Raw genomic sequence first — 25,149 nt, forward strand, 5'->3', positions numbered from 1 at the left:
TGTCCCTCTCACACGCGGTTCTCCTCTGCGGAGGCTACATTAACGTAGTTACGTGGGGATGATCGTCAGCCCGCGCCTTTCAGAGCCCCCACAATATCCTTCGCCATTTATTTCCTGGCTGATTGATTCACTGGATATTCGAGCACAGCCGAGTTCCTCCCCTTGGTAACGCGGCCGGGGGAGTGGATCAGAGACGCGGCTGTGGGGGAACTAGTTGGGGAAGAGTGATCCTAACGTCGGCTTGGACCGTGGACCCAGGGGAGGCCGAGGGGAATCCTCTGGGTGTGCCCCCTACACCGACAGGGAGCTGATGCAGATGGCACACCAGAGCCTTGTGTAACACAGCACGGTGGGGGGCAGGAGGGGGGGGAAATGTGTGAATGTGTGTGTGAGTGTGTATGAGAGTGTGTGTGTGGGAGTGTGTGTGAGAGAGAGTGTGTATGTGAGTGTGTTTGTGTGTGAGTGTGTGTGTGTGTGATTGTGTGTGAAATTGTGTGTGTGAGAGAGTGCCAAACTCTGCTCATTTGAAACCCGGCACACAGAGGGAAGCTCACCTCGCGCCTGTCAAGTTTCGAGGGGCAGAGAACGATCCCACGATTTGAAGTGAAAATTAACTTGTTTGATTCTTTAGGCCCAGCACAGAACATGGGAAACACCAGTTATTCACGACTCCTTTCTTTGAAACCTACCGTTTACCTCCCACTCCTCGACGCTGCCCCACCCCCCACCCCAGAAAAAAAATCCCCTGATTAAGATTGACACGCAAAAAAAAATTAGAGTCACGTTTCAAAAACCATTCGGTTTTGTGGGTTCTCCTTTGTAGATTTTCCGCTGTATTGTTCCTGGGTTGTCTCTCCTTCAGCCCTGAGCTGCACAAACCTCTGGTAGACGGCTCCCTTTCAGAGAGTTGTTCCCCGGCAGTCTGGAATGATTGGTGTCCTTTGCAGGTCTCCTCTTAACTGTACACAATGTCTGGATCCTCGAACCCAAAACATCAGATCAGTTCGTTGGCTTTGGCGTCATCAAAAAACGTTAACATTTCGAACGCGATTGGATTTTGGTATCTTGGGGCATAATTTCCATGGTTTGGCCGAATTTGAATTTGTTTTGTTTTGTTCCGTGGCAACACAGCACCAGCTATTTGTTCTGACCAAGTGTCACGTTGTTACCTTGTTCAGCACTCGCTGTGATTTCAGTCAGTCCTGGCTCGCTTTTCAACTCTCTGGAAAAGGTAGCGTGCACACCTACACCTGCATCACAACCGCGATCGAGTCTCCCCTCAGCCTCCAGAGAAAACAGCCTGAGTTTTTCCAGCCACTCCTTACAGCTAATCCAGGCAGCATCCTGGGTAGCCTGTCTGAAACGCCCACACCCTCCCTGTAATACGGCGACCAGAATTGAATACTCTGTAAGTGCGGCCTAACCAAAGTCTGATAAAGCTGCGACATGACATCTAGACTCTTGTAGTCAGTTCCCCGACCAATAAAGATAAGCGTGCCATAGGCCTCCTTTACTGCCCTATCTGCTTGTGAGGGCCACTTTTTCAGGGAGCGATGGACTTGAACCCCACGATCCCCCTGTACACATCAACGCTGTTCATTAACAGGACACTGTTCCTTAAACGGTTGATCCCTCCAACCTGCAGCACCTCACACTCACCCGGATTAAGCTCCACCTGCCATTTTCTCCGCCCGGATCTGTGACTGATCCGTATCCCGCTGTATCGTTTCACCATCGCGGGCACTCCACTAGTCTTTGTGACTTAATACCCTGGCGTGCCCCCTCACGGCCTGGCAGAGGGGGGTTGAATGGAGCGCCAAACAACTGTTTCTGAACAAAACGTGCAGCCCCTGCAGTTTGAGGGACTGGAACGGAGGGTGGGGAGGAGGGTGAGGAATGGGCCGGGCGACAGGCAATGCAGGGGGAACGGTTTCTGCATTGGTGGTCCATCAAGACCGATGGGTCAAGGGCAGACGCCGACGCCCTGAGACCCCAACGATGGGCAAAGAGGGGACAGAGGGAACGTCCGGAGACACGAACAAAGTGGAAACAGCGGGAGCGTCTCAGGGACAGAGAGCTGGTTCAGGGCAGGGAGTTACGTCTTGCTTGTCGGGTGTTGGGTGGCGTGGGAGGTGTGCACGGTTGACCTCCCGGGATTCAGCCAGGGACAATACTTGGAGACAGCCAGGAGAGCGATGAGGATGATCAGAACGGATCCACCCAAACAGATCTGCAGCACGGAGAGCCATTTCGATTGTTTCGTCTGCTCTAACTGAGCTGGAACAGAGAGAACAAATCCCAGCACGGGGTTAGATACAGAGTAAAGCTCCCTCTACACTGTCCCCCATCAAACACTCCCAGGACAGGGACAGCACGGGGTTAGATACAGAGTAAAGCTCCCTCTACACTGTCCCCCCATCAAACACTCCCAGGACAGGGACAGCACGGGGTTAGATACAGAGTAAAGCTCCCTCTACACTGTCCCCCCATCAAACACTCCCAGGACAGGGACAGCACGGGGTTAGATACAGAGTAAAGCTCCCTCTACATTGTCCCCATCAAACACTCCCAGGGACAGGGACAGCACGGGGTTAGATACAGAGTAAAGCTCCCTCTACACTATCCCCCATCAAACCCTCCCAGGACAGGGACAGCACGGGGTCAGATACAGAGTAAAGCTCCCTCTACACTGTCCCCCATCAAACCCTCCCAGGGACAGGGACAGCACGGGGTTAGATACAGAGTAAAGCTCCCTCTACACTGTCCCCCATCAAACCCTCCCAGGACAGGGACAGCACGGGGTCAGATACAGAGTAAAGCTCCCTCTACACTGTCCCCCATCAAACCCTCCCAGGGACAGGGACAGCACGGGGTTAGATAGAGAGTAAAGCTCCCTCCACACTGTCCCCCATCAAACCCTCCCAGGACAGGGACAGCACGGGGTTAGATACAGAGTAAAGCTCCCTCTACACTGTCCCCCATCAAACACTCCCAGGACAGTGACAGCACGGGGTTAGATACAGAGTAAAGCTCCCTCTACACTGTCCCCCATCAAACACTCCCAGGACAGGGACAGCACGGGGTTAGATACAGAGTAAAGCTCCCTCTACACTGTCCCCCATCAAACACTCCCAGGACAGGGACAGCACGGGGTTAGATACAGAGTAAAGCTCCCTCTACACTGTCCCCCATCAAACACTCCCAGGACAGGGACAGCACGGGGTTAGATACAGAGTAAAGCTCCCTCTACACTGTCCCCCATCAAACACTCCCAGGACAGGGACAGCACGGGGTTAGATACAGAGTAAAGCTCCCTCTACACTGACCCCCCATCAAACTCTCCCAGGACAGGGACAGCGCGGGGTTAGATACAGAGTAAAGCTCCCTCTACACTGTCCCCCATCAAACACTCCCAGGACAGGGACAGCATGGGGTTTGATACAGAGTAAAGCTCCCTCTACACTGTCTCTCATCAAACACTCCCAGGACAGGGACAGCACGGGGTTAGATACAGAGTAAAGCTCCCTCTACACTGTACCCCATCAAACACTCCCAGGGACAGGGACAGCACAGGGTTAGATAAAGAGTAAAGCTCCCTCTACACTGTCCCCCATCAAACACTCCCAGGACAGGGACAGCACGGGGTTAGATACAGAGTAAAGCTCCCTCTACACTGTCCCCCCATCAAACACTCCCAGGACAGGGACAGCGCGGGGTTAGATACAGAGTAAAGCTCTCTCTACACTGTCTCCCATCAAACCCTCCCAGGACAGGGACAGCACGGGGTTAGATACAGAGTAAAGCTCCCTCTACCCTGTCCCCCATCAAACACTGCCAGGACAGGGACAGCACGGGGTTAGATACAGAGTAAAGCTCCCTCTACACTGTCCCCCATCAAACACTCCCAGGGACAGGGACAGCACAGGGTTAGATACAGAGTAAAGCTCCCTCTACACTGTCCCCCATCAAACACTCCCAGGACAGGGACAGCACGGGGTTAGATACAGAGTAAAGCTCCCTCTACAGTGTCCCCCATCAAACACTCCCAGGACAGGGACAGCACGGGGTTAGATACAGAGTAAAGCTCCCTCTACACTGTCCCCCATCAAACACTCCCAGGACAGGGACAGCACAGGGTTAGATACAGAGTAAAGCTCCCTCTACACTGTCCCTCATCAAACACTCCCAGGACAGGGACAGCACGGGGTTAGATACAGAGTAAAGCTCACTCTACACTGTCCCCCATCAAACACTCCAGGACAGGGACAGCACGGGGTTAGATACAGAGTAAAGCTCCCTCTACCCTGTCCCCCAGCAAACACTCCAGGACAGGGACAGCACGGGGTTAGATACAGAGTAAAGCTCACTCTACACTGTCCCCCTTCAAACACTCCCAGGACAGGGACAGCACGGGGTTAGATACAGAGTATAGCTCCCTCTACCCTGTCCCCCATCAAACACTCCCAGGACAGGGACAGCACAGGGTTAGATACAGAGAAAAGCTCCCTCTACACTGTCCCTCATCAAACACTCCAGGACAGGGACAGCACGGGGTTAGATACAGAGTAAAGCTCCCTCTACCCTGTCCCCCATCAAACACTCCCAGGACAGGGACAGCACGGGGTAAGATAAAGAGTAAAGCTCACTCTACACTGTCCCCCATCAAACACTCCCAGGACAGGGACAGCACGGGGTTAGATACAGAGTAAAGCTCCCTCTACACTGTCCCCCATCAAACACTCCCAGGACAGGGACAGCACAGGGTTAGATACAGAGTAAAGCTCCCTCTACACTGTCCCCCATCAAACACTCCCAGGGACAGGGACAGCACGGGGTTAGATACAGAGTAAAGCTCCCTCTACATTGTCCCCCCATCAAACACAGGTACGGGGAGGGACAGGTACGGGGAGGGACAGGTACGGGGAGGGACAGGTACGGGGTGGGACAGGTACGGGGTGGGACAGGTACGGGGTGGGACAGGTACGGGGAGGGACAGGTACACGGTGGGACAGGTACGGGGAGGGACAGGTACGGGGAGGGACAGGTACGGGGTGGGACAGGTACGGGGAGGGACAGGTACGGGGTGGGACAGGTACGGGGTGGGACAGGTACGGGGTGGGACAGGTACGGGGTGGGACAGGTACTGGGTGGGACAGGTACGGGGAGGGACAGGTACGGGGTGGGACAGGTACTGGGAGGGACAGGTACGGGGTGGGACAGGTACGGGGTGGGACAGGTACGGGGTGGGACAGGTACGGGGTGGGACAGGTAGGGGGTGGGACAGGTACGGGGAGGGACAGGTACGGGGTGGGACAGGTACGGGGTGGGACAGGTACGGGGTGGGACAGGTACGGGGAGGGACAGGTACGGGGAGGGACAGGTACGGGGAGGGACAGGTACGGGGTGGGACAGGGAGGGGGAGGGACAGGGAGGGGGAGGGACAGGGAGGGGGAGGGACAGGTACGGGGAGGGACAGGGAGGGGGAGGGACAGGTACGGGGTGGGACAGGTACGGGGAGGGACAGGTACGGGGTGGGACAGGTACGGGGAGGGACAGGGAGGGGGAGGGACAGGTACGGGGAGGGACAGGTACGGGGTGGGACAGGTACGGGGTGGGACAGGTACGGGGAGGGACAGGTAGGGGGTGGGACAGGTACGGGGAGGGACAGGTAGGGGGTGGGACAGGTACGGGGTGGGACAGGTACGGGGAGGGACAGGTAGGGGGTGGGACAGGTACGGGGAGGGACAGGTACGGGGAGGGACAGGTACGGGGAGGGACAGGTACGGGGTGGGACAGGGAGGGGGAGGGACAGGTAGGGGGTGGGACAGGTACGGGGAGGGACAGGGAGGGGGAGGGACAGGTACGGGGAGGGACAGGGAGGGGGAGGGACAGGTACGGGGTGGGACAGGTACGGGGTGGGACAGGTACGGGGTGGGACAGGGAGGGGGAGGGACAGGGAGGGGGTGGGACAGGTACGGGGAGGGACAGGTACGGGGAGGGACAGGTACGGGGAGGGACAGGTACGGGGTGGGACAGGTACGGGGAGGGACAGGTACGGGGAGGGACAGGTACGGGGTGGGACAGGTACGGGGAGGGACAGGTACGGGGTGGGACAGGTACGGGGAGGGACAGGGAGGGGAGGGACAGGTACGGGGTGGGACAGGTACGGGGAGGGACAGGTACGGGGTGGGACAGGTACGGGGTGGGACAGGTACGGGGTGGGACAGGTACGGGGTGGGACAGGGAGGGGGAGGGACAGGTACGGGGTGGGACAGGTACGGGGAGGGACAGGTACGGGGTGGGACAGGTACGGGGTGGGACAGGGAGGGGGAGGGACAGGTACGGGGTGGGACAGGTACGGGGTGGGACAGGTACGGGGAGGGACAGGTACGGGGTGGGACAGGTACGGGGTGGGACAGGTACGGGGTGGGACAGGGAGGGGGAGGGACAGGTACGGGGAGGGACAGGTACGGGGTGGGACAGGTACGGGGAGGGACAGGTGCAGGAGGGACAGGTACGGGGTGGGACAGGTACGGGGTGGGACAGGTACGGGGAGGGACAGGGAGGGGGAGGGACAGGTACGGGGAGGGACAGGTACGGGGTGGGACAGGGAGGGGGAGGGACAGGTACGGGGAGGGACAGGTACGGGGTGGGACAGGTACGGGGAGGGACAGGTACGGGGTGGGACAGGTACGGGGAGGGACAGGTACGGGGAGGGACAGGTACGGGGAGGGACAGGTACGGGGTGGGACAGGTACGGGGAGGGACAGGTACGGGGTGGGACAGGTACGGGGTGGGACAGGTACGGGGTGGGACAGGTACGGGGAGGGACAGGTACGGGGAGGGACAGGTACACGGAGGGACAGGTACGGGGAGGGACAGGTACGGGGAGGGACAGGGAGGGGGAGGGACAGGTACGGGGAGGGACAGGTACGGGGTGGGACAGGTACGGGGAGGGACAGGTACGGGGAGGGACAGGTACGGGGAGGGACAGGTACGGGGAGGGACAGGTACGGGGTGGGACAGGTACGGGGTGGGACAGGTACGGGGAGGGACAGGTACGGGGTGGGACAGGTACGGGGAGGGACAGGTACGGGGTGGGACAGGTACGGGGTGGGACAGGTACGGGGAGGGACAGGTACGGGGAGGGACAGGTACGGGGAGGGACAGGTACGGGGTGGGACAGGGAGGGGGAGGGACAGGTACGGGGTGGGACAGGTACGGGGTGGGACAGGTACGGGGTGGGACAGGTACGGGGAGGGACAGGTACGGGGTGGGACAGGTACTGGGTGGGACAGGTACGGGGAGGGACAGGTACACGGAGGGACAGGTACGGGGTGGGACAGGTACGGGGAGGGACAGGTACGGGGTGGGACAGGTACTGGGTGGGACAGGTACGGGGAGGGACAGGTACACGGAGGGACAGGTACGGGGAGGGACAGGTACGGGGTGGGACAGGTACGGGGAGGGACAGGTACGGGGAGGGACAGGTACGGGGTGGGACAGGTACGGGGTGGGACAGGTACGGGGTGGGACAGGTACGGGGTGGGACAGGTACGGGGAGGGACAGGTACGGGGTGGGACAGGTACGGGGAGGGACAGGTACGGGGTGGGACAGGTACGGGGAGGGACAGGTACGGGGTGGGACAGGTACACGGAGGGACAGGTACGGGGAGGGACAGGTACGGGGTGGGACAGGTACGGGGTGGGACAGGTACGGGGAGGGACAGGTACGGGGTGGGACAGGTACGGGGAGGGACAGGTACGGGGTGGGACAGGTACACGGAGGGACAGGTACGGGGAGGGACAGGTACGGGGTGGGACAGGTACACGGAGGGACAGGTACGGGGAGGGACAGGTACGGGGTGGGACAGGTACACGGAGGGACAGGTACGGGGAGGGACAGGTACGGGGAGGGACAGGTACGGGGTGGGACAGGTACGGGGAGGGACAGGTACGGGGTGGGACAGGTACGGGGTGGGACAGGTACGGGGAGGGACAGGTACGGGGAGGGACAGGTACGGGGTGGGACAGGTACGGGGAGGGACAGGTACGGGGTGGGACAGGTACACGGAGGGACAGGTACGGGGAGGGACAGGTACGGGGTGGGACAGGTACGGGGTGGGACAGGTACGGGGAGGGACAGGTACGGGGTGGGACAGGTACGGGGAGGGACAGGTACGGGGTGGGACAGGTACACGGAGGGACAGGTACGGGGAGGGACAGGTACGGGGAGGGACAGGTACGGGGTGGGACAGGTACACGGAGGGACAGGTACGGGGAGGGACAGGTACGGGGAGGGACAGGTACGGGGTGGGACAGGTACGGGGAGGGACAGGTACGGGGTGGGACAGGTACGGGGAGGGACAGGTACGGGGAGGGACAGGTACGGGGTGGGACAGGTACGGGGAGGGACAGGTACGGGGAGGGACAGGTACGGGGTGGGACAGGTACGGGGAGGGACAGGTACGGGGTGGGACAGGTACACGGAGGGACAGGTACGGGGTGGGACAGGTACGGGGAGGGACAGGTACGGGGAGGGACAGGTACGGGGAGGGACAGGTACGGGGTGGGACAGGTACACGGAGGGACAGGTACGGGGAGGGACAGGTGCGGGGAGGGACAGGTACGGGGTGGGACAGGTACACGGAGGGACAGGTACGGGGTGGGACAGGTACGGGGAGGGACAGGTACGGGGTGGGACAGGTACGGGGAGGGACAGGTACGGGGTGGGACAGGTACACGGAGGGACAGGTACGGGGAGGGACAGGTACGGGGAGGGACAGGTACGGGGTGGGACAGGTACAAATCGATGCCAGGAGGAGAAACGTCTCATATTCCGCCCTGGGACTCTGCAACCACATGGGATCAGTGCGGATTGCGCAAGTTTCCTGATTTTGCCCCCCCCCCAACATTATCCCAGTCTCAAGCCTCCAACCCTGCACTGCCCTCTGGACCTAACCATCAGTCCCCACTCCTCCCCATCACCTTCTCCCTCAGCTTCATCCACCTATCACTTTCCCAGCGACCTTCCTCCTAACCCCACCTACCTCTCATTTATCTCTCAGCCCTGACACCCAATCCTCATTCCTGATACAAGGATTATGCCTGAAACATTGACTGTTCTGCTCCTCGGATGCTACCTGACCTGCTGCAATTTTCCATAACCACACTCTCGACTCTGATCTCCAGCATCTGCAGGTTTCATTGTACCCTAGGTAATTTAGCATGGCCAATCCACCCTAACCTGCACATCCCTGAACACTATGGGACAATTTAGCATGGCCAATCCACCCTAACCTACACATCCCTGAACACTATGGGGTAATTTAGCATGGCCAATCCACCCTAACCTACACATCCCTGAACACTATGGGGTAATTTAGCATGGCCAATCCACCCTAACCTACACATCCCTGAACACTATGGGTCATTTAGCATGGCCAATCCACCCTAACCTACACATCCCTGAGCACTATGGGGTAATTTAGCATGGCCAATCCACCCTAACCTACACATCCCTGAACACTATGGGTAATTTAGCATGGCCAATCCACCCTAACCTACACATCCCTGAGCACTATGGGGTAATTTAGCATGGCCAATCCACCCTAACCTACACATCCCTGAGCACTATGGGTAATTTAGCATGGCCAATCCACCCTAACCTGCACATCCCTGAACACTATGGGTAATGTAGCATGGCCAATCCACCCTAACCTACACATCCCTGAACACTATGGGGTAATTTAGCATGGCCAATCCACCCTAACCTGCACATCCCTGAACACTATGGGTAATGTAGCATGGCCAATCCACCCTAACCTACACATCCCTGAACACTATGGGGTAATTTAGCATGGCCAATCCACCCTAACCTGCACATCCCTGAACACTATGGGTAATGTAGCATGGCCAATCCACCCTAACCTGCACATCCCTGAACACTATGGGGTAATTTAGCATGGCCAATCCACCCTAACCTGCACATCCCTGAACACTATGGGTAATTTAGCATGGCCAATCCACCCTAACCTACACATCCCTGAACACTGTGGGTAATTTAGCATGGCCAATCCACCCTAACCTACACATCCCTGAACACTGTGGGTAATTTAGCATGGCCAATCCACCCTAACCTACACATCCCTGAACACTATGGGTAATTTAGCATGGCCAATCCACCCTAACCTACACATCCCTGAACACTATGGGTAATTTAGCATGGCCAATCCACCCTAACCTACACATCCCTGAACACTATGGGTAATTTAGCATGGCCAATCCACCCTAACCTACACATCCCTGAACACTGTGGGTAATTTAGCATGGCCAATCCACCCTAACCTACACATCCCTGAACACTATGGGTAATTTAGCATGGCCAATCCACCCTAACCTACACATCCCTGAACACTATGGGTAATTTAGCATGGCCAATCCACCCTAACTTACACATCCCTGAACACTATGGGTAATTTAGCATGGCCATTCCACCCTAACCTACACATCCCTGAACACTATGGGTAATTTAGCATGGCCAATCCACCCTAACCTACACATCCCTGAACACTATGGGGTAATTTAGCATGGCCAATCCATCCTAACCTACACATCCCTGAACACTATGGGGTAATTTAGCATGGCCAATCCGCCCTAACCTACACATCCCTGAACACTATGGGTAATTTAGCATGGCCACCCTAACCTACACATCCCTGAACACTATGGGTAATTTAGCATGGCCAATCCACCCTAACCTACACATCCCTGAGCACTATGGGTAATTTAGCATGGCCACCCTAACCTACACATCCCTGAACACTATGGGGTAATTTAGCATGGCCACCCTAACCTACACATCCCTGAGCACTATGGGTAATTTGGCATGGCCACCCTAACCTACACATCCCTGAACACTATGGGGTAATTTAGCATGGCCACCCTAACCTACACATCCCTGAGCACTATGGGTAATTTAGCATGGCCACCCTAACCTACACATCCCTGAACACTATGGGGTAATTTAGCATGGCCACCCTAACCTACACATCCCTGAGCACTATGGGTAATTTAGCATGGCCACCCTAACCTACACATCCCTGAACACTATGGGGTAATTTAGCATGGCCACCCTAACCTACACATCCCTGAACACTATGGGGTAATTTAGCATGGCCACCCTAACCTACACATCCCTGAGCACTATGGGTAATTTGGCATGGCCACCCTAACCTACACATCCCTGAACACTATGGGGTAATTTAGCATGGCCACCCTAACCTACACATCCCTGAGCACTATGGGTAATTTGGCATGGCCACCCTAACCTACACATCCCTGAGCACTATGGGTAATTTAGCATGGCCACCCTAACCTACACATCCCTGAACACTATGGGGTAATTTAGCATGGCCACCCTAACCTACACATCCCTGAGCACTATGGGTAATTTGGCATGGCCACCCTAACCTACACATCCCTGAGCACTATGGGTAATTTGGCATGGTCACCCTAACCTACACATCCCTGAACACTATGGGGTAATTTAGCATGGCCACCCTAACCTACACATCCCTGAGCACTATGGGTAATTTGGCATGGCCACCCTAACCTACATATCCCTGAACACTATGGGGTAATTTAGCATGGCCACCCTAACCTACACATCCCTGAGCACTATGGGTAATTTGGCATGGCCACCCTAACCTACACATCCCTGAGCACTATGGGTAATTTGGCATGGCCACCCTAACCTACACATCCCTGAGCACTATGGGTAATTTGGCATGGCCACCCTAACCTACACATCCCTGAACACTATGGGGTAATTTAGCATGGCCACCCTAACCTACACATCCCTGAGCACTATGGGTAATTTGGCATGGCCACCCTAACCTACACATCCCTGAGCACTATGGGTAATTTGGCATGGCCACCCTAACCTACACATCCCTGAGCACTATGGGTAATTTGGCATGGCCAATCCACCCTAACCTACACATCCCTGAACACTATGGGTAATTTAGCATGGCCAATCCGCCCTAACCTACACATCCCTGAGCACTATGGGGTAATTTAGCATGGCCAATCCTCCCTAACCTGCACATCCCTGAACACTATGGGGTAATTTAGCATGGCCACCCTAACCTACACATCCCTGAGCACTATGGGTAATTTGGCATGGCCACCCTAACCTACACATCCCTGAGCACTATGGGTAATTTGGCATGGCCACCCTAACCTACACATCCCTGAGCACTATGGGTAATTTGGCATGGCCACCCTAACCTACACATCCCTGAACACTATGGGGTAATTTAGCATGGCCACCCTAACCTACACATCCCTGAGCACTATGGGTAATTTGGCATGGCCACCCTAACCTACACATCCCTGAGCACTATGGGTAATTTGGCATGGCCACCCTAACCTACACATCCCTGAGCACTATGGGTAATTTGGCATGGCCAATCCACCCTAACCTACACATCCCTGAACACTATGGGTAATTTAGCATGGCCAATCCGCCCTAACCTACACATCCCTGAGCACTATGGGGTAATTTAGCATGGCCAATCCTCCCTAACCTGCACATCCCTGAACACTATGGGTAATTTAGCATGGCCACCCTAACCTACACATCCCTGAACACTATGGGGTAATTTAGCATGGCCAATCCACCCTAACCTACACATCCCTGAACACGATGGGGTAATTTAGCATGGCCAATCCACCCTAACCTACACATCCCTGTACACTATGGGTAATTTAGCATGGCCAATCCACCCTAACCTACACATCCCTGAACACTATGGGTAATTTAGCATGGCCAATCCACCCTAACCTACACATCCCTGAGCACTATGGGGTAATTTAGCATGGCCACCCTAACCTACACATCCCTGAACACTATGGGGTAATTTAGCATGGCCACCCTAACCTACACATCCCTGAGCACTATGGGGTAATTTAGCATGGCCACCCTAACCTACACATCCCTGAACACTATGGGGTAATTTAGCATGGCCACCCTAACCTACACATCCCTGAACACTATGGGGTAATTTAGCATGGCCAATCCACCCTAACCTACACATCCCTGAACACTATGGGGTAATTTAGCATGGCCACCCTAACCTACACATCCCTGAGCACGATGGGGTAATTTAGCATGGCCACCCTAACCTACACATCCCTGAACACTATGGGGTAATTTAGCATGGCCACCCTAACCTACACATCCCTGAACACTATGGGGTAATTTAGCATGGCCAATCCACCCTAACCTAGACATCTCTGAGCACTATGGGGTAATTTAGCATGGCCACCCTAACCTACACATCTCTGAACACTATGGGTAATTTAGCATGGCCAATCCACCCTAACCTACACATCCCTGAACACTATGGGGTAATTTAGCATGGCCAATCCACCCTAACCTACACATCCCTGAACACTATGGGGTAATATAGCATGGCCAATACACCCTAACCTACACATCCCTGAGCACTATGGGGTAATTTTACCAGGCCAATCCACCTTAACCTACACATCCCTGAACACTATGGGGTAATTTAGCATGGCCAATCCACCCTAACCTACACATCCCTGAACACTATGGGGTAATTTACCATGGCCAATCCACCCCAACCTGCACTTCCCTGAACACTATGGGTAATTTAGCATGGCCAATCCACCCTAACCTGCACATCCCTGAACACTATGGGTAATTTTGCATGGCCAATCCACCCTAACCTGCACACTCCTGAACACTATGGGGTAATTTAGCATGGCCAATCCACCTTAACCTACACATCCCTGAGCACTATGGGGTAATTTAGCATGGCCAATCCACCCTGACCTGCACATCCCCGAACACTATGGGGTAATTTAGCATGGCCAATCCACCCTAACCTGCACATCCCTGGACACTGTGGGCAAATTAGCATTGCCAATCCACCCTAACCTACACATCCCTGAACACTATGGGGTAATTTAGCATGGCCAATCCACCCTAACCTGCACATCCCTGGACACTATGGCGTAATTTAGCATGGCCAATCCACCCTAACCTACACATCCCTGGACACTGTGGGCAATTTAGCATTGCCAATCCACCCTAACCTACACATCCCTGAACACTGTGGGGTAATTTAGCATGGCCAATCCACCCTAACCTACTCATACCGTAACACAATGGGACCATTTCCGAAGGCCAATACACTCTCATCTGCACCTCCCTGAACACTATGGGGTAATTTAGCATTGCCAATCCACCCTAACCTACACATCCCTGAACACTATGGGTAATTTAGCATTGCCAATCCACCCTAACCTACACATCCCTGAACACTATTGGGTAATTTTGCATGGCTAATCCAAACTAACCTCCGCATTCCTGATCATTATGAGGATGTAATTCTGAAGATGGATGAGGGAGATCCAGGAGATGTCGTGTATTTGGACTTTCAGAAAGCTTTTGATAAAGTCCCACAAAGGAGGTTAGTGAGCAAAATTAGGGCGCATGGTATTGGGGGAAAAGTACTAAATTGGATTGAAAATTGGTTGGCTAATAGGAAACAAAGAGTAGTAATAAACGGCTCCATTTCAGAATGGCAGGCAGTGACCAGTGGGGTACCGCAGGGATCAGTGCTGGGACCGCAGCTTTTTACAATATATATTCATGATATAGAAGATGGTATTAATAGTAACATTAGCAAATTTACTGATGATATTAAGCTGGGTGGCAGGGTGAAATATGATGAGGATGTTAGGAGATTACAGGGTGACCTGGACACGTTAGGTGAGTGGTCAGATGCATGGCAGATGCAGTTTAATGTGGATAAATGTATGGTTATCCACTTTGGTGGCAAGAACAGGAAGGCATATTACTACCTCAATGGAATCAATTTAGGTAAAGGTGCAGTACAAGGGGATCTGGGTGTTCTTGTACACCAGTCAATGAAGGCAAGCATGCAGGTACAGCAGGTAGTGAAGAAGGCTAATAGCATGCTGGCCTTCATAACAAGAGGGATTGAGTACAGAAGCAAAGAGCTTCTTCTGCAGCTGTACAGGGCCCTGGTGAGACCACACCTGGAGTATTGTGTGCAGTTCTGGTCTCCAAATTTCAGGAAAGACTTTCTGGCAATTGAGGGAGTGCAGCGTAGGTTCACGAGGTCAATTCCTGGAATGGCGGGACTACCTTCCACTGAAAGACTGGAGCGACTGGGCTTGTATACCCTTGAGTTTAGAAGACTGAGACGGGAACTGATTGAGACATATAAGATTATGAAAGGATTGGACACTCTGGCGGCAGGAAACATGTTTCCGCTGCGGGGTGAGTGCCGAACCAGAGGACACAACTTAAAAATACGGGGTAGACCATTTAGGACAGAGATAAGGAGAAACTTCTTCACCCAGAGAGTGGTGGCTGTGTGGAATGCTCTGCCCCAGAGGGCAGTGGAGCCCCAGTCTCTGGATTCATTTAAGAAAGAGTTGGATAGAGCTCTCAAAGATAGTGGGATCAAAGGGTAATGGAGATAAGGCAGGAACAGGATACTGATTAAGGATGATCAGCCATGATCATATTGAATGGTGGTGCAGGCTCGAAGGGCAGAATGGCCGACTCCTGCACCTATTGTCTATTGTCTAATTTAGCATGGCCAATCCACCCTAACCTACACATCCCTGAACACTATGGGGTAATTTAGCATGGCCAATCCACCCTAACCTGCACATCCCTGAACACTATGGGTAATTTAGAATGGCCAATCCACCCTAACCTACACATCCCTGAGCACTATGGGTAATTTAGAATGGCCAATCCACCCTAACCTACACATCCCTGAGCACTATGGGGTAATTTAGCATGGCCAATCCACCCGAACCGACACATCCCTGAACACTATGGGGCAATTTAGCATGGCAAATCCACCCTAACCTGCACATCCCTGAGCACTATGGGGTAATTTAGCATGGCCAATCCACCCTAACCTGCACACCCTTGAACACTATGGGGTAATTTAGCATGGCCAATCCACCCTAACCTGCACATCCCTGAACACTATGGGGTAATTTAGCATGGCCAATCCACCCTAACCTGCACATCCTGAACACTATGGGGTAATTTAGCATGGCAAATACACCCTAACCTGCACATCCCTGAGCACTATGGGGTAATTTAGCATGGCCAATCCACCCTAACCTGCACATCCTGAACACTATGGGGTAATTTAGCATGGTCAATCCACCCTAACCTGCACATCCCCGAAACACTATGGGGCAATTTAGCATGGCAAATCCACCCTAACCTGCACATCCCTGAGCACTATGGGGTAATTTAGCATGGCCAATCCACCCTAACCTGCACATCCCCGAAACACTATGGGGCAATTTAGCATGGCAAATCCACCCTAACCTGCACATCCCTGAGCACTATGGGGTAATTTAGCATGGCCAATCCACCCTAACCTGCACATCCCTGAACACTATGGGGTAATTTAGCATGGCCAATCCACCCTAACCTGCACATCCTGAACACTATGGGGTAATTTAACATAGCCAATCCACCCTAACCTACACATCCCTGAACACTATGGGGTAATTTAGCATGGCCAATCCACCCTAACCTGCACATCCCTGAACACTATGGGGTAATTTGTCATGGCCAATCCACCCTAACCTACACATCCCTGAACACTATGGGGTAATTTAGCATGGCCAATCCACCCTAACCTACACATCCCTGAACACTATGGGGTAATTTAGCATGGCCAACCCACCCTAACCTGCACATCCCTGAACACTATGGGTAATTTAGCATGGCCAATCCACCCTATCCTACACATGTTTGGATTGTGGATGGAAACCGGAGCACCCGGAGGAAACCCACGCAGACACTGGGAGAATGTGCAAACTCCGCACAGTCAGTCTCCCCCGAGTCTGGGATCGAACCGGGGTTTCTGGTGTTGTGAGGCAGTGGTGCTAACCACAGAGCCCCCGTTCCATCCTGTATGGCCCATCAACTCTACTCTGTCCATCGATGAGATCGTAGCTGGTCTGATAATCCTCAAACCCCTTTTTCCTGCCTTTTCCCCATCCACCCTCCCTTCCTTATCTTATTAAAAACCTGTCTCTGTCTCTATCTCTGTCTCTGTCTCTGTCTCCCCCCCCACCTCTCTGTCTCGTTCTGTCTCTCTCTCTCTCTCTCTCTCTCTCTGTCTCGTTCTGTCTCTCTCTGTCTCTCCCTCTCTCTCTCTTTCTCTCTGTCTCGTTCTGTCTCTCCTTCTCTCTTCCCCGCCAGCACCCCTCTCAGTCTCAGCCTTGACTGACCCGGCCTCGCCAGCCCTCTGCAGGAAAGAATCCACCAGATCCCCTCCCCTCGGAGAGAGAAGGAATCCCCTCTCTGTCTCTATCTCCGATGGGAGACCCCTTACTCTGAGATGATTCCCCTCTGGGTCCTAGACTCCCCCCCCCCACCACTACACACACCAGGGGGAAACGACCTCCCCCACATCTCCCCCCTGTCCAGTTCCCCTCTTGTGTGTTTCAATAAGGACGCCCCCCCGCCTTCCTCTCAACTCCAAAGAGTGTGGGCCCAACCTACTCAAGTTCCCCTCCATCAGGGAGTCCCTCCATCCCCCTTTCCCTGGGACTGCCCTCAGTCTGTCCTCCCTCAGATACAGGGCCCCAAAACTGTTCACTCTGTTCCAGCCACGCTCTGACTAGTACCTTCTATAGTTTTAGCAAAACCTCCCCACCTTGAAACTCTGGATTCTCTGAAATGAGCATTCCATTTGATACAAACCCATCCCGTGCAAGAAAATCACTCTGCTCTCCCCACCCCCCCCCACCCAACCACCTCAGTCTGGCTCTGTTCTGTCTGACTCTGTCCCCTCAGTCCCCACATACCTCCTTCTCTCCTGCACACACTCTCTCTCTCTCTCTCTCACCATGTCCTGCTGTTGCTGTGGGCTGTAGGAAAGACACTAACCTGTACAGGGTTTGTCTATCCTGATCTCCCCGCTCTCCGCACTGACTGCGTTCCACACCGTACACCGATAGTGGATGGGGTCAGACATTCCCACTGACAGTTTCAGCTCCCCCTTGTTCCCGGAGAGCTGTTCCACCTCCCCATCTGTCTGGTTGGTTCCTAGCGATGTCCAGGTATAGCTGATGTTACTCCCCCTCTCCGCAGAGCAAAGCAGGGTCACATTACAGCCCTCAGCAGTGATGTTCTCAATCAGCTCCACACTGGGCACAGACACGGGCTCTGTATGAACAAGGACAGGCTGTGAGTAACTCCCAGAAACATCCTACTGTCTCCCAACTCCAGACTCACCCCCCAACACCCCCTCACTGAGGGACAGGGACACAGAGAGACTCCCCACCCCCCACTCACTGAGGGACAGGGACACAGAGAGACTCCCCTCCCCCCTCACTGAGGGACAGGGACACAGAGAGACACCCCCTCACTGAGGGACAGGGACTCAGAGAGACTCCCCACCCCCTGAGGGACAGGGACACAGAGAGACATCCCCCCCCTCACTGAGGGACAGGGACACAGAGAGACACCCCCCCTCACTGAGGGACAGGGGCAGAGAGAGACCCCCCCCACCTCACTGAGGGACAGGGACACAGAGAGACACACACCCTCTCACTGAGGGACAGGGACACAGAGAGACACACACCCCCTCACTGAGGGACAGGGACACAGAGAGACTCCGCCCCCTCACTGAGGGACAGGGACACAGAGAGACTCCGCCCCCTCACTGAGGGACAGGGACACAGAGAGACTCCGCCCCCTCACTGAGGGACAGGGACACAGACAGACTCCGCCCCCTCACTGAGGGACAGGGACACAGAGAGACTCCCCACCCCCCCTCACTGAGGGACAGGGACACAGAGAGACTCCTCCCCCCTCCCCCCTCACTGAGGGACAGAGACACAGAGAGACTCCCCCATCCCCCCCACTCCACCCACTGAGGGACAAGGACGCAGAGAGACAGCCCCCCCCTCACTGAGGGACACGGACACAGAGAGACACACACCCTCTCACTGAGGGACAGGGACACAGAGAGACTCCCCCCCCCCCCCCACTGAGGGACAGGGACACAGAGAGACACACGCCCCCTCACTGAGGGACAGGGGCAGAGAGAGACCCCCCCCCCCCCACCTCACTGAGGGACAGGGACACAGAGAGACACACACCCCCTCACTGAGGGACAGGGACACAGAGAGACTCCCCCATCCCCCCCCCCTCCACCCACTGAGGGACAAGGACGCAGAGAGACAGCCCCCCCCCCCCCTCACTGAGGGACAAGGACGCAGAGAGACAGCCCCCCCCCCCCCTCACTGAGGGACACGGACACAGAGAGACTCCCCCCGCCCCTCAGTGAGGGACAGGGACACAGAGAGACTCCCCACCCCCTCACTGAGGGACAGGGACACAGAGAGACTCCCCCCCCCCCTCACTGAGGGACAGGGATACAGAGAGACTCCCCCCCCCCCTCGCTGAGGGACAGGGACAGAGAGAGACTCCCCCCCCCCCTCACTGAGGGACAGGGACACAGAGAGACTCCCCCCCCCCTCACTGAGGGACAGGGACACAGAGAGACTCCCCCCCCCCCTCACTGAGGGACAGGGACACAGAGAGACTCCCCCCCCCCTTACTGAGGGACAGGGACACAGAGAGACTCCCCCCCCCTCACTGAGGGACAGGGACACAGAGAGACTCCCCCCCCCTCACTGAAGGACAGGGACACAGAGAGACTCCCCCCCCCCCCCCTCACTGAGGGACAGGGACACCGAGAGACTCCCCCCCCCTCACTGAGGGACAGGGACACAGAGAGACTCCCTCCCACCCCCCTCACTGAGGGACAGGGACACAGAGAGACACCCCCCCCCCGCTCACTGAGGGACAGGGACACAGAGAGACTCCCCCCCCCTCACTGAGGGACAGGGACACAGAGAGACTCCCCCCCCCCTCACTGAGGGACAGGGACACAGAGAGACACCCCCCCCCCTCACTGAGGGACAGGGATACAGAGAGAGACCCCCACCCCCCCCCCTCACTGAGGGACAGGGACACAGAGAGACACAACCCCCCTCACTGAGGGACAAGGACGCAGAGAGACAGCCCCCCTCACCCTCACTGAGGGACAGGGACACAGAGAGACTCCCCCCCCCAACTGAGGGACAGGGTCACAGAGAGACTCCCCCCCCCTCACTGAGGGACAGGGACACAGAGAGACTCCCCCCCCCTCACTGAGGGACAGGGACACAGAGAGACTCCCCCCCCCAACTGAGGGACAGGGTCACAGAGAGACTCCCCCCCCCCTCACTGAGGGACAGGGTCACAGAGAGACTCCCCCCCCCCTCACTGAGGGACAGGGTCACAGAGAGACTCCCCCCCCCCTCACTGAGGGACAGGGACACAGAGAGACTCCCCCCCCCCCCTCACTGAGGGTCAGGGACACAGAGAGACTCCCCACCCTCACTGAGGGACAGGGACACAGAGACTCCCCCCCCCCTCACTGAGGGACAGGGACACAGAGAGACTTCCCCCACCCCCCTCACTGAGGGACAGGGACACAGAGAGACTCCCCCCCCCCCCCCACCCTCACTGAGGGACAGGGACACAGAGAGACTCCCCCCCCCCTCACTGAGGGACAGGGACTCAGAGAGACTCCCCTCCCCCTCACTGAGGGACAGGGACACAGAGAGACTCCCCCCCCCCCTTACTGAGGGACAGGGACACAGAGAGACTTCCCCCCCCCCCCTCACTGAGGGACAGGGACACAGAGAGACTCCCCCCCCCCCCTTACTGAGGGACAGGGACACAGAGAGACTCCCCCCACCCTCACTGAGGGACAGGGACACAGTGAGACACCCCACCCCCCCACCTCACTGAGGGACAGGGATACAGAGAGACTCCCCCCCCCCCCCACACTGAGGGACAGGGACACAGAGAGACTCCCCCCCCTCACTGAGGGACAGGGACACAGAGAGACTCCCCCCTCCCCCTCACTGAGGGACAGGGACACAGAGAGACTCCCCCCCCCCCCTCACTGAGGGACAGGGACACAGAGAGACTCCCCCCCCCCTCACTGAGGGACAGGGACACAGAGACACCCCCCCCCCCCTCACTGAGGGACAGGGACACAGAGAGACTCCCCCCCCCCCCCTTACTGAGGGACAGGGACACAGAGAGACTCCCCCCCCTCACTGAGGGACAGGGACACAGAGAGACTCCCCCCCCCCCCTCACTGAGGGACAGGGACACAGAGAGACTCCCCCCCCTCACTGAGGGACAGGGACACAGTGAGACACCCCACCCCCCCACCTCACTGAGGGACAGGGATACAGAGAGACTCCTCCCCCCCCACACTGAGGGACAGGGACACAGAGAGACTCCCCCCCCACTCACTGAGGGACAGGGACACAGAGAGACTCCCCACCCCCCTCACTGAAGGACAGGGACACAGAGAGACTCCCCGCCCCCCCCCACACTGAGGGACAGGGACACAGAGAGAATCCCCACCCCTCACTGAGGGACAGGGACACCGAGAGACACCCCCCCCCCTCACTGAGGGACAGGGACACAGAGGGACTCCCTCCCCCCTCACTGAGGGACAGGGACACAGAGAGACACCCCCCCTCACTGAGGGACAGGGACACAGAGAGACACCCCCCCCTCCCCCACTGAGGGACAGGGATACAGAGAGAGACCCCCACCCCCCCCCACTGAGGGACAGGGACACAGAGAGACACACCCCCCCTCACTGAGGGACAAGGACGCAGAGAGACAGCCCCCCCCACCCTCACTGAGGGACACGGACACAGAGAGACTCCCCCCGCCCCTCAGTGAGGGACAGGGACACAGAGCGACTCCCCCCTCCCTCACTGAGGGACAGGGACACAGAGAGACGACCCCCCCACCCGCCTCACTGAGGGACAGGGACACAGAGAGACACACACCCCCTCACTGAGGGACAGGGACACAGAGAGACTCCCCCCCTCACTGAGGGACAGGGACACAGAGAGACTCCCCCCCCCACCCTCACTGAGGGACAGGGACACAGAGAGACTCCCCCCCCCCCTCACTGAGGGACAGGGACACAGAGAGACTCCACCCCCCCCTCTCACTGAGGGACAGGGACACAGAGAGACTCCTCCCCCCCCCTCACTGAGGGACAGGGACACACAGAGACTCCCCCCCCCTCTCACTGAGGGACAGGGACACAGAGAGACTCCCCCCCACCTCACTGAGGGACAGGGACACAGAGAGACTCCCCCCCCACCCTCACTGAGGGACAGGGACACAGAGAGACTCCCCCCCCTCCCCTCACTGAGGGACAGGGACACAGAGAGACTCCCCCCCACCTCGCTGAGGGACAGGGACACAGAGAGACTCCCCCCCCCACCCTCACTGAGGGACAGGGACACAGAGAGACTCCCCCCCCCCCCTCACTGAGGGACAGGGACACAGAGAGACTCCCCCCCCCCTCTCACTGAGGGACAGCGACACAGAGAGACTCCCCCCCCCCCTCACTGAGGGACAGCGACACAGAGAGACTCCCCCCCCCCCCCCTCACTGAGGGACAGGGACACAGAGAGACTGCCCCCCCCCCTCACTGAGGGACAGGGACACAGAGAGACTGCCCCCCCCCTCACTGAGGGACAGGGACACAGAGAGACTCCCCCCCCCCTCACTGAGGGACAGGAACACAGAGAGACTCCCCCCCCCTCACTGAGGGACAGGGACACAGAGAGACTCCCCCCCCCCCCTCACTGAGGGACAGGGACACAGAGAGACCCCCCCTCTCACTGAGGGACAGGGACACAGAGAGACTCCCCCCCCCACCCTCACTGAGGGACAAGGACACAGAGAGACCCCCCCCCCCCCTTACTGAGGGACAGGGACACAGAGAGACCCCCCCTCTCACTGAGGGACAGGGACACAGAGAGACTCCCCCCCCCCCCCTCACTGAGGGACAGGGACACAGAGAGACTCCCCCCCCTCACTGAGGGACAGGAACACTGAGAGACTCCCCCCTCCCCCCCCCCCCCCCCCACTGAGGGACAGGGACACAGAGAGACACCCCCCCCCCTCACTGAGGGACAGGGACACAGAGAGCCTCCCCCCCCTCACTGAGGGATAGGGACACAGAGAGACACCCCCCTCCCCCCTCACTGAGGGACAGGGACACAGAGAGACACCCCCCCCCTCTCTGAGGGACAGGGACACAGAGAGACTCCCCCCCCCCCCTCACTGAGGGACAGGGACACAGAGAGACTCCTCCCCCCCCCCCCTCACTGAGGGACAGGGACACAGAGAGACATCCCACCCCCCCCTCACTGAGGGACAGGGACACAGAGAGACTCCCCACCCCCTCACTGAGGGACAGGGACACAGAGAGACATCCCCCCCCCCCAATGAGGGACAGGGACACAGAGAGACTCCCCCCCCACCTCACTGAGGGACAGGGACACAGAGAGACTCCCCCCCCCCTCACTGAGGGACAGGGACACAGAGAGACTTCCCCCCCCACCCCCCCTCACTGAGGGACAGGGACACAGAGAGACTCCCCACCCCCCCTCACTGAGGGACAGGGACACAGAGAGACCCCCCCCCTCACTGAGGGACAGGGACACAGAGAGACTCCCCCCCCCCCCTCACTGAGGGACAGGGACACAGAGAGACTCCCCCCCCCCCTCACTGAGGGACAGGGACACAGAGAGACTCCCCCCCCCCCCCCCCTCACTGGGGGACAGGGACACAGAGAGACTCCCCCAACCCCCCCCCCCCCCTCACTGAGTGACAGGGACACAGAGAGACATCCCCCCCCCCCAATGAGGGAAAGGGACACAGAGAGACACCCCCCCCTCAGTGAGGGACACGGACACAGAGAGACTCCCCACCCCCCTCACTGAGGGACAGGGACACAGAGAGACTCCCCACCCCCTCACTGAGGGACAGGGACACAGAGAGACATCCCCCCCCCCAATGAGGGACAGGGACACAGAGAGACACCCCCCCCCCCTCACTGAGGGACAGGGACACAGAGAGACATCCCCCCCCCCAATGAGGGACAGGGACACAGAGAGACACCCCCCCCCCCTCACTGAGGGACAGGGACACAGAGAGACTCCCCACCCCCTCACTGAGGGACAGGGACACAGAGAGACATCCCCCCCCCCCAATGAGGGACAGGGACACAGAGAGACACCCCCCCCCCCTCACTGAGGGACAGGGACACAGAGATTCTCCCCCCCCCCCCTCACTGGGGGACAGGGACACAGAGAGACCCCCCCCTCACTGGGGGACAGGGACATAGAGAGACCCCCCCCCTTACTGAGGGACAGGGACACAGAGAGACACCACCCCCCCCCCCCCTCACTGAAGGACAGGGACACAGAGAGACACCCCCCCCTCACTGAGGGACAGGGACACAGAGAGGCACCACCCCCCCCCCCCCTCACTGAAGGACAGGGACACAGAGAGACACCCCCCCCCCTCAGTGAGGGACAGGGACACAGAGAGACCTCCCCCCTCACTGAAGGACAGGGACACAGAGAGACCCCCCCCCCCCCTCACTGAGGGACAGGGACACAGAGAGACACCGCCCCCCCCTCACTGAAGGACAGGGACACAGAGAGACACCACCCCCCCCCCTCACTGAAGGACAGGGACACAGAGAGACACCCCCCCCCCCTCAGTGAGGGACAGGGACACAGAGAGACTCCCCCCCCTCACTGAAGGACAGGGACACAGAGAGACACCACCCACCCCCCTCACTGAAGGACAGGGACACAGAGAGACTCCCCACCCCCCCTCACTGAGGGACAGGGACACAGAGAGACCCCCCCCCCCCTCACTGAGGGACAGGGACACAGAGAGACTCCCCCCCCCCCTCACTGAGGGACAGGGACACAGAGAGACTCCCCCCCCCCCCCTCACTGAGGGACAGGGACACAGAGAGACTCCCCCCCCCCCCCTCACTGGGGGACAGGGACACAGAGAGACTCCCCCAACCCCCCCCCCCCCTTAACTGAGTGACAGGGACACAGAGAGACATCCCCCCCCCCCCCCCCAATGAGGGACAGGGACACAGAGAGACACCCCCCCTCAGTGAGGGACACGGA

At 57.6% G+C, this 25,149-nt stretch overlaps 1 protein-coding gene across 2 annotated transcripts in view; it reads right to left on the reverse strand.

Annotated features, from left to right (window-relative positions):
- Positions 1–730: 730 nt before the first annotated feature.
- LOC122548018 (SLAM family member 8-like) overlaps positions 731–25,149 on the reverse strand; it is a 38,462-nt gene continuing 14,043 nt past the window's right edge. The window contains exons 3-4 of one of the 2 annotated variants that reach the window (XM_087981553.1): positions 17,996–18,274; positions 731–2,272 (exon numbers count right to left, since the gene is read on the reverse strand). In XM_087981553.1, the coding sequence (XP_087837679.1) occupies positions 2,064–2,272; positions 17,996–18,274 (488 nt within the window). In that variant the 3' untranslated portion in view covers positions 731–2,063. Of the gene's footprint in view, positions 2,278–17,995; positions 18,275–25,149 lie in introns of both variants that reach the window. The other variant, XM_087981554.1, reaches the window with a different exon arrangement.

The sequence above is a fragment of the Chiloscyllium plagiosum genome, unplaced genomic scaffold (genome assembly GCF_037043375.1).
Source record: "Chiloscyllium plagiosum isolate Xiang-an unplaced genomic scaffold, Cpla_swu_hap1 HiC_scaffold_40, whole genome shotgun sequence".
Lineage (NCBI taxonomy): Eukaryota > Metazoa > Chordata > Chondrichthyes > Orectolobiformes > Hemiscylliidae > Chiloscyllium > Chiloscyllium plagiosum.